Source organism: Spodoptera frugiperda, chromosome 6, assembly GCF_023101765.2.
Source record: "Spodoptera frugiperda isolate SF20-4 chromosome 6, AGI-APGP_CSIRO_Sfru_2.0, whole genome shotgun sequence".
Lineage (NCBI taxonomy): Eukaryota > Metazoa > Arthropoda > Insecta > Lepidoptera > Noctuidae > Spodoptera > Spodoptera frugiperda.
In genome coordinates, this window is record NC_064217.1 from 11,573,733 (window position 1) to 11,586,919 (window position 13,187).

At 35.3% G+C, this 13,187-nt stretch overlaps 1 protein-coding gene across 3 annotated transcripts; it reads left to right on the top strand.

Annotated features, from left to right (window-relative positions):
* Positions 1 to 3,906: 3,906 nt before the first annotated feature.
* On the top strand, positions 3,907 to 12,017 carry LOC118267574 (uncharacterized). Of its 3 annotated transcripts, none has more exons than XM_050694590.1 (5): positions 3,907 to 4,105; positions 7,015 to 7,101; positions 7,977 to 8,174; positions 9,158 to 9,287; positions 11,051 to 12,017. In XM_050694590.1, the coding sequence occupies exons 2-5, from the start codon at positions 7,021 to 7,023 to the stop codon at positions 11,119 to 11,121; spliced, it is 480 nt and encodes a 159-aa protein (XP_050550547.1). In that variant the 5' UTR covers positions 3,907 to 4,105; positions 7,015 to 7,020; the 3' UTR covers positions 11,122 to 12,017. The 3 variants fall into 3 exon arrangements, with proteins under 3 accessions (XP_050550547.1, XP_035437536.1, XP_050550546.1); XM_035581643.2 differs by lacking the exon at positions 3,907 to 4,105 and adding an exon at positions 4,646 to 4,720; XM_050694589.1 differs by lacking the exon at positions 3,907 to 4,105 and adding an exon at positions 5,247 to 5,595.
* The last annotated feature ends 1,170 nt before the right edge of the window (positions 12,018 to 13,187 follow it).

Sequence of the window (13,187 nt, forward strand, 5' to 3'; positions counted from 1 at the left end):
GCTACCATTATGTTACTATGTTACATAGTTTTGTTCCTGTTTTGTTATTACAAAAAGTTTAAATGTATCTGGTGATTTGACATTTTTGGATTGATTTAAAGAAAAATTTATTTAAACGATCAGATTTTTGTGACGATATGCTTAAAATTGTGCTGTATTATCACAGAAAACCGAAGTAAAACAAGTGCATGCAATTGCAAGCAATCCACGATTTCCCAAAAACCCTTAAATTCGTAACATGAATTTTGAGTTTTCATTTCGCGTGTGCTGCTGAGTCGACATCCTGAAGATGCTCCTTGGAGGAGCAGGACATAATATACTGACTGCACGGTTGGCGCGGTGGCTGGGTAACTGGATCGCTACGTTAGCTGGTTCGATTCCCGCACGGAGCAACTCTTTGTGTGATCCACAAATTGTTGTTTCGGGTCTGTATGTCATGTGTATGTGAACTTGTATATTTGTAAAAATGCTAATGTGGGGCAACGTTTTTCAAAAGTTATCTTACGGAATAAATAGGCAAATATATGTCGAGTGTTTTGTTGCGTGTTGGTATGTTTTTGTGTTGATCTGCTGCGTGAGCATTTAATTGCTGAAAATATATCAATATCAAATACAAGCGGAATGAAAACTAAAAATATTGTATTGTTAGTGTAGCATCGATTTCCGCAAAGTAACGCCTAGCTATATTATAAATAATAATTACAACTACCTACAAATATCTAAAGCCAATAAAATTCAGGGATAAACCAAATAGTTAATTCCTGATAAATTGTTTTGACACAATAACAAATTTAATTGCCTCAAAATATATTATTACCTATTAATTTATGTAACGAGTATGGCTATCTAGGGGTACAGCAGTGCCCCCGCCAAGTCAAGCAAAAAAGCGGCATGGCCGTACCATCCTTTTCTCGAAGCCATTCAGGTCAATCACCACCACCTATAACTTCGTTATGGATAAAACAAGAAGCCTGAAATAAAATAAATTGACTTGGCCATCGCATGAAAACACAAGCATACCTACTTTTGTTGATATTTCTCGTATTATATTGTGTAGTCTAATTAATGATTACGAATTACGATGGTCTCTGGCATGATTACTTGCGATGGCCGAGTCGATCTATTTTATTTAAAACGTAAAATAAATGTAACATTGATATGATAACCATTTACATAATAACTTAAGATAGAAGGTCCCTTAAATAGGGACTAAATAAAATAACTGACTTGGTAATACATAGATCTCACTACTTTTTACGGTAATAAAACTGAGATGCGAGACTTGACTTGATGGTATTCAAAAATATATTATTACTCCTATGAACGTGGGAAATACTTTGTTAAAAGACGTAGAGAATAACAGGAAATACAGAGCTAATTAATGGAATCATCTTTAAGTTTATATGTACGGGTGTGTATTCTATTAATCTATTATTGTAAAATATGTATTCCGTGCGTGTACATAACTTATAACTAGTCTAACCACATTGTTAAAGTCAATTAAATTTTGTTTGTTAACTATTTTCCTTCCTCTTGAAGCCTACTGGGACGATTAACCTAGGAAAATATATAGAAAACGAGATTGTTTGAAAATCACATATTAGGTACTAAGTACCGTGAGGGTTTCGGAGCAGTCTTTAAAATGATGATGCCTCTTACAGGTGCTGGGGGCAGTCATCGGAGTGGTTTTAGTGAGTTAGGATCATACTCCATGTCTTCTTCCCCAAAGGGCTTGGCGACTTTACAAAAAAAAAGGTTTCTCCTGTATTCAACGACTCATTCACTATGCTAAGTCTTTATTTATCGACATGAAAAAAAAATTAAAATTTGATGAAGAAACGTAAAAAGTAAAAGTTTCGTAGCAAAACTGCTACGCCGTAGCTCGTTTCTACGGAGCTTTCATAGTGAAATTGTATTAAACATTATTGTCAAATTGTTAACAATCTGCATATTTTTTTTCTTATTATTCAGTCTGATATTTTTAATTTGGCTACATTTGGCTACAATACGGGGTACTTCAAGAAGGAACTAAATAGGTTTCTTAAGGGTCGGCAAAGCGCATGTAATGCCCCAAGTGTTGCAAGCGTTCATAGGCCACGGTAACCACTTACCATCAAGTGGACCGTGTGCTTTCTTGCCACCGTCGTGGTATAAAAATATATGTCTTTGTATGTATAATAGGAAAAAATGTATACATAGATCGATCCAAACACCATTTCTATAGATATTTTTATTTCCTTGTTTTTCGATTTAACGCATCGACCACTAAACTGATTGTGATGAATTATAACAGAAATTCAAAGGCATTTAGGTAGGTACTATTTTTATCAAATCCATTGTTTGATATTCAATTTCCCACGTTTTACGAAAAACCCACCAACACAAAATGAAAAACAAAATTATTTTCGCAAACTTATGAGCACGTATCAATCATAATCGTATGTTCACATTTCAACTCAAAGAAATACGTTGTATCAACCAATTACTACAGTTTTGTTTCACATCTATTTATATCCAATATGAGCCCTCGGACCAGGGCATAACGACGTTTGATTAAAGTCACTTAACGCGAACCTTGTGGTTTGCGTAAACACGTCGATCAAACCATCGCCACTCACCACCCACGGGCACTTGTTTGGGTTGCCATGGTAACCGATGATCGATAGAATACCATGAAATTATATTAGCGAGCAAATAGATGTACCATTACCAACAGTGGTATGGTATGGTGTTGTTACCTATGTTACTATATGGAAATTGGTTTCATTAAAATACTTTGCTGGTGTAATTTAATAAAATATTTCAATTTTGATTATCTACAGGTAAAGGAACAGGTTTTTTGCAAATAGGTCTGCATGGTCATCGCAGTGGATAGACAACTAACTACTACCCAACGTGTCTCAGGTTCAATTACCACTCCGAAAAAATATATGTAACATGATGCGTAAATTAATCCCATAAGGTCTTTGTTTTAGGGGGGGAATATAATCCAATAACTTTTCTCGCCAGGGCGAGGCGAGAGGGAGTGTCAAACTCTTACTGACTAAAAACCACCCCGTTCCTACTCCTGCTTTTCGAGCCGGAGTCCCGGTAAGCCCGCTAGGTAGACCGCAGCTCCGGATGCCATAAGGTCTGCAATACATTCCAACAAATGACCATAGGTCAGGTACAATACAGAAGGGCCGAGGTCACACACTAATAATAATTCAGACCTCCATATTCCAGTGTAATGTATATAATGTGTTTATAAGTGGATTACTCACTCAATTATCTTGTTAATTAAGTGCAGTGCTCTATCATCATTCCTACCTGAGTACTAATATACGATATGTACCATAATGAGCACCTCTGACTACCCCTTCGGGGATAAAAGGTGTGACGTTGTGTCGTTGCATATACAGATACCTCATTTCAAGTTAGTTTCTTCTTTTGTTTCTTTTAGCAAAGGTTGCCCCACATTAGGTTTCTCTCCTGTGTCGTGATTGCGTCTACCTAAAAATATACAATTAAACATACACATGACCCCCAGACCCGAAACAACAATTTGTGCATGACACAATGTATTGCTCCGTGTAGGAATCTAACCCGCTCGACTCGAGCGATACCACGGCCCCACAGAGAACAGACGTGAAACAACGCTTGTGTTGTGTTTCGCTGTGTGAGTGAGGTTACTGGACGCCCAAATGGGCATTTGGGCACTTTCCAATTCCCGATTCTCCAAAAACCTTAAATTCCTAGCCCCCAAAAGGCAATGCACTTGTAACGCCTCTGGTGTATCGGGTGTCCATGGGCGACGGCGATTGCTTACCATCAGGTGATCCGTCTACTCGTTTACCGGCTTATTCCATAAAAAAGAAAAAGATAGTAAATAGTTAAAAGCTTAGTCTCAAATAAGTTTAATAATATGTATAATATGGATTTTATACAGGCCTTTAACCCAATAAATAACAAAGACTAGTCTGACCTGACTAATGATAAGTCTCGCCGTTTCGGCTCCTAAAAAATCTCAACCAACCAGACATAATATTGATTCAATTTTCAGACATAACGGCGCCGGAGGGGACCCAGTTCAACACCTATCAAAAAGAGATGCGACAAATTTTAAGTAGGTATAAATATAAGTAGGTATACCGCGGACTAACCTTCTCCATTTTTTTTTATGGAATGGGTGACAAACGAGCTGACAAGTCACTTGATGGTAAGCGATCAGCGCCGCCTATGGACACCCGCAACACCAGAGGAGTGGCAGGTGCGTTGCCGGCCTTTTAAAGTGCGTTCTGGAGTTATAGCATCAGGAAGGAAAATCTGACTTATTTTTATAATAGATTTTCTTTGATATTAATGAATAATTTATATAACAGAATAGTATTTTTCAGGGTAATCGTGATATCGTATGACTATCCCTATGATTTGTTATCATTCGAATTTTGACAGTTGATATAATTAGTTTTAATTAAATTGTTTACATTAACCACATATTTATTTTATTTAAACCTTCCTTCTTCCTTCCTCTTATTTTGAAAAATAAAGCGTTTTTTTTCAAAAACAATATTTTCATAATATCCTCCCTGAGGTTTCATCTCTTGATTCAACCTAAGAGTTTGTCTGTAACCACATAATAATCTTTGGCAAGTTGCCATAGAGCCCCCATTCAGTAAGGGTAGCAGTAACTGACACAGTGACTCCCGAACATACTTGTATTATAGACAAACGCAAAAAGGTACGTACGACGGTTTAGGCATTTTATGTGCATTTTGTTTGTGGTGTTCTTAACTTTAATTATTTATTCTTTGGTGTATTTTTTTTATTTTATTTATGTAAAGTAAATGTGACCTCAGTTGGTAAGTTATAAATACATTTATAGATAAAAAGAAATTACTTCATATATTCGGCTTGCTATTGAAAATCGAAGGTATCCTCGCGATGTTTTCCTTCACTGTTTGTCAGTGGTGTTTAAATAATCTTAGAAAGTACATATAACTTGGAAAATGTCACGTTGGTATTTTGTCGTCGGTAAGTTATGAAGCGTGTTACTTATATACCTGGCCATTAATGTAATTAATTGACTTAAAAACGAGAAAAAATTCGTTGCATTCTAATAAGCCCAACCCACAAGTAATTATCGCTTAGGTCATCCTCACACATCCATAATATTATCTAGCAAGCTATAGACGTAGATCCATATAGTGTTTTTAATTAAGAGTAACAGCCATCAGCTGACGTAATACTGTGTTTGCTTCATGTTTCTTTTATATGTGTGTCGGTCAATCTCCAAAACGGGTGTATTCGTGTGATCGCTCTGGCGCTTTTCAGATATAGATATTTAATGATAATTATGTATCTCATTAAAAATAAAGAAAAATAAATATCAATATTTTCAATACGCCCGTTTTGGAAATTGTCCCGTACAGTCGACACACGTTTATTCAAACCTTCGACAATTCGACAATACATTTGTATACACTTGGTAATTCGAACGAAAATATTAATTCTAAGTACCTAAATGACTCGTTAACTCGAATTCATCGGCATTAAACTCTCGACACTGGAAAGTTACGGAGAGAAAAGGACAGAAAGATCTCAAAACTTGCAGAGGTAAGTACCGACATTTTGAGTCAAAGGCTTTCCCCTTAATACATGATACTTATTACACAAATGGTGAAAAGTGGGTGTACATTGTATAGCGGCATTATGTGCCGTAATGTGCACCTCTGCCTTCCCCTTCGTGAAAGGCGTGTGACAATATTGCAAGTTGTTTAGACCATTCAAAATTTCGAACATTCAGTAATTCGAACTATTTTAACTCCAGGGGTACTCCGGTTCTCGAATCCGAAGTTTCGTTTAGTCTTCGGCCGTAGATTTTATTGATTTACTAATAGAATTACTTGAAATGAAATAACGTTTTATTTTTAATTTCATATCAAAATCTATTTATTTATCTTCATTTCATTCGTTTATTTTTGTTCACGAAAGTTCGCAATAAATAGAATTGTAGTATGCAATCTGCGAATTCTCAGACGAAACTTCGTTTTTCGTTGAATTAGAGTAGGCCCCCAGTGTTGTATTAACGAGAGTCGACTGTATATGCGTGCCTACGTCTTAGACAGCCTTGGCATATCATAAACACAAAAAACTAGATGGAAACTTAAGATACACTGCATAAATCAAATCTAACATCTTGTGAGATTTCCGGCTGCTAATTTTATATGGCTATATACATACACGCTCTTGATATCTTAAATAGACTAGACATAGATAGATAGGAACGCGGTGGTTTTAGTCAGTAAACGTCTGACACTACCTCTCGCTTTCGACACTCGGATGGGACAAGTTATTGGATGATTTTCCTCCCTAAATAAAATACTTAAATAGACATGTATGTTTTTATTTTATTTGCGCTAGCTATTGAATTTTGTTATGTTTTAGCGCAATTATTCTAACATAGATTCGATTAAAGTAAATAAATGAAAATTGCATCATTTGAAAGCCCTGATAATCAGGGTCACCTGAAGGTCACCTGAAGGTGACCCTGATTATGATATCAGTTCATTTCACTATAGACTATTTTAAATAAGTACTTAAAATAAAAACCGGCCAAGTGCGAATCGGACTCGCCCATGAAGGGTTCCGTAGCAGCAAGTAGATGACATAATTTCAAAGTTATAAAATAACTTGGTTTTACATAGTGTTTGTATGAACGACAAAGTTATATTTGCGGTTTTTGAAAATGTTTAATTTCTTAAAAACTAATAATGATATCTGGTTCAAACCAATTTTCGTTGTTAGTTTCTATTGAAATCTACAGCATATATTTTTTTTTAGTTTTCTCACTCTCTTATTTTAAAAGTTAGAGTTAAATAACTAGATGAGGCCAGCATGTCTACTACTCTGAGAAGAAATGCCGAAACAAACTCAAGAGACTACTCTTTTAAAGTCCAGAAAATCAATTAAAGATGTCGGAGAACCGTGCAAGTATTACTTATTATATAAGGGTTTGGAAATGATTGGTTTCAGGTTACAATGGGTCTACCTCAGCTGCAGACATGTTGCTTCATCTTCGACCTAAAGACTGGCTGCATCATCATGGGCAGCATCAATGCGGTGAGTTTGCTATTCATTTTATATCAGGCGCCTTTGGAATTAGTTAAGTTTGCTATTCATTTTATATCAGGCGCCTTTGGAATTGGTTAAGTTTGCTATTCATTTTATATCAGGCGCCTTTGGAATTGGTTAAGTTTGCTATTCATTTTATATCAGGCGCCTTTGGAATTGGTTAAGTTTGCTATTCATTTTATATCAGGCGCCTTTGGAATTGGTTAAGTTTGCTATTCATTTTATATCAGGCACCTTTGGAATTGGTTAAGTTTGCTATTCATTTTATATCAGGCGCCTTTGGAATTGGTTAAGTTTGCTATTCATTTTATATCAGGCGCCTTTGGAATTGGTTAAGTTTGAATTGGTTAAGTTTGCTATTCATTTTATATCAGGTGGAATTGGTTAAGTTTGCTATTCATTTTATATCAGGCGCCTTTGGAATTGGTTAAGTTTGCTATTCATTTTATATCAGGCGCCTTTGGAATTGGTTAAGTTTGCTATTCATTTTATATCAGGCGCCTTTGGAATTAGTTAAGTTTGCTATTCATTTTATATCAGGCGCCTTTGGAATTGGTTAAGCAAATGGGAGATACCTTTAATGTTTAGCCTAGTGTTTGGTTGTCTGGTTTTCTGTTTGCAAGGTCAAAACTAATTGTATTAAGGACAAGTTAGAGACTAGACTAGACTAGAATAATATAATAGCTTAGGAAAACGAAATGAAAGTCATAAAGTGGGAACATCAGTTAGTATCCTGAAAGATTGGTTTCCCATAAATGCAATACATCTTTCAAACATTAATTTGAATGATTCTATACCAAATGATAACTTGTCACTGAGAGAAATGTACAAATATTTAGTGACTATCTTCCACACTTTCACAGTTTCTATCGTTCACGCTTCTTGCCCTGATGATCGTGTTAGCAGCAGAAGTGGGGGCTATAGACGTAGAGGTGATGTACGCCGGTGACGTGGAGATGCAGGCTGGCATCACGGGGCTGTATGCCATGACCATCATCCTGGTGTTCATGTTCCTCGTCAAGTTCATATTCGATATCGTCTTCGTTTATGGAGTTTCTACGGTGAGATTGTTATTTATTTTTCGACTAAAACCTTTTAGTGTATAGTGGGAGAAACCTTTAAAAACACCTACTAAATTAACTAAAACTATCACAGTTTACTCAAGTAAATTAATGGAGAAAAGTTGAGCATGAGCAGCGTGTGCAGGCACGCCAACATCGTGCAATCTACTCTAGTAGTGGAGCGGCGCTGATTTTTTTTAATTAATTAAAAAAATACCCTTTATCTCTGATCAGTACGGTTCTGGAACCACCACATTGTTACTGTACTCAAAACACCTACAACTCCGTTCGTATTGAAAACGTATACTGTTTCGGGTAAACAGTATACCTATGGCTTGTAAACAAGACACAAGTAAGATATATACTGATTAGCATATAGCTCCTTAACAACTGGTACAATCAGACGAAATTTTATTGTTACAATGTTACGTATGTACCTACATTGAGTCAGCCAGACCCTTTCTATTCTATTTTCTATACTTTATTTTCTATTCTATTCTATTCTTTAAAATTCAAAATTAGTATATTTATCTACAATTTATACAACGTGTAACAAAAAGAGGTATACATATCAATTGCGCGGTTTCTAGATAACATAACAAACGATACGGGAAGGGTTTTTTAAACTCATGTTTTCATGGTACCAAGTTATGAATTTTTCCAATCGCGCCGCCGCGCGAATCAAAATTAGGTAGACAGGTACTACGCGATTAAATTGACAGAAGAAATGTTTCATAAGTAATATCAGCGAGTGATCCCTGTAGCGTTGTGACACGTTTGTATGATTTAAAATCAAGAACGATGCGATTCCAAGTATTTGGTACAAATTTTTTTAAACGTATTTTAAGCTGAAACTTTGTGTAGAGATTCTATTCAACCTGTATTCATCAGGGCTTCTTGATGTATATGGGTATTTTGTTACACGTTGTATACGACAGGATTAACTATAAAGCCACTAACATTACGGTGTCTTACGTGTCCAGGAGCGGCCAGTGATCATCAAGGCGTACATGATCATGTGGATCGTGTTCTTCCTGCTGTCCATGTTCATCTTCTTCCTCAACGCCCCCAACATCAGTGTCGGCACCATCTGCACCGAAGTCATTTATATTGGTAACTTATCTGTCTATACTATATACTAATATTATAAAGCTGAAGAGTTTGTTTGTTTGATTGTTTGTTTGTTTGAACGCGCTAATCTCCGGAACTACTGGTCCGAATTGAATAATTCTTTTTGTGTTGGATAGGGCATTTATCGAGAAAGGCTATAGGCTATAAAACATCACGCTGTGACCAATAGAAGCCGAGCAGAGCGGGTGAAACCGCGTGGAAGTAGCTAGTCTATTATAACGATACTAACGACCCGCCTCAGCTTCGCATAGGTGCAAACCTTCCTTTTGAATCACCCTATCTATTTAAAAAACCGCATCAAAATCCGTTGCGTAGTTTTAAAGGTTTAAGCATACAAAGGGACAGAGAAAGCGACTTTGTTTTATACTATGTAGTGATACTTTATTTATTTACAATACTTTATTACCAACGGCAAATACCAATGTGACATTTTCCAAAGTATATGTACTTTCTAAGATTGTTTAGACACCACTGATAAAGGTAAACATCGAGAGGAAACCTGGGCTTATAGTTTCTAATTATAAATTTGAAATCGCCAACCCGCATTGAGCAAGCGTGGTGAATAATGTTCAAACCTTCTCCATGTGAGAAGTAGCTTTTGGTCAGCAATGGCCACTTATAGGCTGTTGATGTGACTTTATTTATTCATTCTTTTTCACATAATAGTGAATGGCGGATTTATTGCCTTAAGGCAACTCGGACAGTTTATTAATTAGTTTTGTGATAAAACTCCTATGCGCAGTAATAGACGCCTACAAGATTTTGCGTCTAAAAACCTTACATTGCATTGCATTGCTATAAAAATCTAGCAGGCGCAGATTATAAGTTTGAATGACGTTGTAGATACTTATTAGGAAAATTAATTTACGATTCTCTTGTTTTTGATATGAATATACTAACAAATGATTTTAGGGAACTTTAGAGAACTAGAAAAATTAAATTATTTACTTTTCTTTGCTTAAAAACTTCTACAGATTATATTATTAATAGGTATACAGCAGTGCTGTATTAGTTGTCTTATTTTATGATATAAGCCGGTAAACGAGCAGGCGAATCACCTGATGGTAAACAATCAGCGCCGCCCGTGCACCAGAGGCGTTACAAGTGCATTACCGGATTTTTGGAGATTAAGAATTTGAGGGTTGTTGGAAAATCGGGGATTAGGAGGATTTTGGAAAATAACACTAAAGGCAGGATTGCTAATGGTGGGTCATAGAAAAGTAGGTTGATATGCACATATAATAACTATTATTTGGTTTTTAAGCTGGGTAAGGGTGAATCCACCTACCAAGTTCCTTGACCATATTTTAATTACATATGAATTGGATTAGTAATGCATTTTAATAGAAAAAAAATGTTTTATTTCATGCATAACCAGTTTCAATAAAATGTAAAAAAATATCTAAATATAAATCTTGATACAAAACTAAGCATTCTTACTGATATGAACTATTAAATCAAACATATATTATTAGCTGAAGTGCTTGTTCAAAAATAGCCAAAGTCCCATACAAATTGGTCAATCCCCTTTAAGGATTGTTTCGGAATCAAGAATCAGGAAGATTGGAAAGGGGAGTAATTGGGCCTCCGGTAACCTGACTTAAACAACGCAAGCGTTATTTACCTACGCCAGTTTGCCGTGGTATCACTCCGAAGGAGCCGACGCCAAAGGATGGCTCTCCCACACTTACTGTCTTATTTTTCTCTACAATTAAGATATTAAGATTGCATTCATTTCATTTCAGCTCACAACGTGTACACAATCCTGTTATGCCACAGTTTCTACAAGCAACTGAACACCAGAGAAGAAGTATAAAGAAAATATGAAGCATCAATCAATTGTTTTTTATTCAATGTTGTAGTGACAGTAGGAATGTTCTTAAGGCTGACTATTTAACCTTTTTACTGCCATTTCGATGATAAAACGAGTTTTGCTTCATTCATGAATAGCCATAACACAAAGTGAGTTACAAGTCCTTTTGGGCAAACGGGTTTTAAGGGGATTTAAGCTCTAACAACCTCATGTCCTAATACTCAAACGCTACTCAATTTTAAGAAGCTCTCAAAACTAGTTCTGTCCCTATCAATTCTTTTTTCTTTTCGATATAAACTAAACGAAAAAAAAGAGACAGCACGATATTTAAGTACAACTTAAAATTGAGTAGCATTTCAGTATTCGGGAGTCACTCTCACACTGCAAAACTACGCTAGCGTTGTGTCATAGCCTGTTTTCTATGAAACTGTTTATCTATACCTACTCCAGTTAAATTAACTCGTTCCAACATGAAGTATGACTTTCCTATGTGAAAAATACGTTTAATAGGTACATCATGCCATAAACGATTGCCAAAAATCTGTGCCAAAATTAATGTCAAATTAGTAAGCTTTAAGTATTTTAATTTTACCTACGGTAAAACGGGGTGAATAGTATTCGAGGGGTGAATAGATACAGAAGAGGGGTGAATAAATGTTTTTTTTTTGAGGGGGAGGGGTGCATAAATGTTGGGAAAATGTTTTAACTTCTATTTACCCCTTTCCTGTATCTATTCACCCCTTTTTCCGTTACCTAATGCTATTTTAAATTAACATTTGTAAATAAAACATATGATAAGAATTTATATATGAAACATTCATCATTTATTCAATTCGTTAGTTGTTGTTATCACATATATTATGTCTATATAAAAAATATAAATACTGTTGAAAAATTAACATTTGTTTTTTTACCCCTTATCTTTTCTTTAGAGCAATAAAACACATTATGTCGTCATTTGTTTTCTTACCAGCATTCCAGAGAGACAATTTGGAGGGCTTAGTATGAGTTACTTTTACGTTTAACGCAATCGAAATGAGACCGCGTTCAACGCTCTTATTGGCCGGTTCCAATGAACCAACTAATCAATACCCTTAGTACGAGTTTGCTTAATGTTGTACGAAAACGAAACGAGAGTTCATCCGGTGCTCTGATTGGCCGGTGCGTATAAACCAACCAATCAGAGCGCCGAACGCGGTATCGTTCCGAACTCGTTAATCGTAAAACAAACTCATACTGAGCCCTCAGTACTTTAGGATTGGGAACTTAGTAGGTATAACTCTTTATAGAATTACAATTATAAACATTGGACATTTATTAATAGTAATAAAAACATTATAAAACACATTTTAATATACTCAAGTAAGTAGTTAGTTGCTTATTTTAAATTTTAGGTAGGCATCTATATTTCAATGAGTAAATACAAAATCAATAATAATTAGAAAATAATAAAACTTAATTATTTAATACCGTACCTACGGAGAAACCTCTTATGACTTAATTTATTAAACCACATATTTGTTACCTTCTTGGCTAACTAAAATATGGGAAATATGCCCAGTAGTTAAGCCAAAAAGCACGAAAACTCTTTGAGTTAATTTGAACACTCTTTACAAATACGGCATTATAACAGCAGCGCCGCGTGTCCGTCATTCCTAGACAACCTACAACATTAGCTCTTCTATGGTCAAGGAAAATAAAGGTGAACCCACAGAATTCAATACTTGATTAATTTCATTATATATTTTGTTTTAACTTTCGGTTTACATTGAAATATTTGGTTCTGTTATGCTCGTGTGGACGAGTACTACTTGTTGTTTCATTTAAATCATATATGAGTGATCTCCATACTGTATAATATTTCAGATCATTTTGTTTTTATTCAATAACAACTTAACAACAGTTCGATACTTAATTATTAAACACAAATACATAAAAATAGCCTCTACATTCATTATGTTAAAACCTTAATAAACAAACATTGAATTTATATTTGTACTGTATGTAAGCCCTTATGAAATTTTCACTGAATTTCTTATGAGGTCAATTTTACATACACAAACATACAT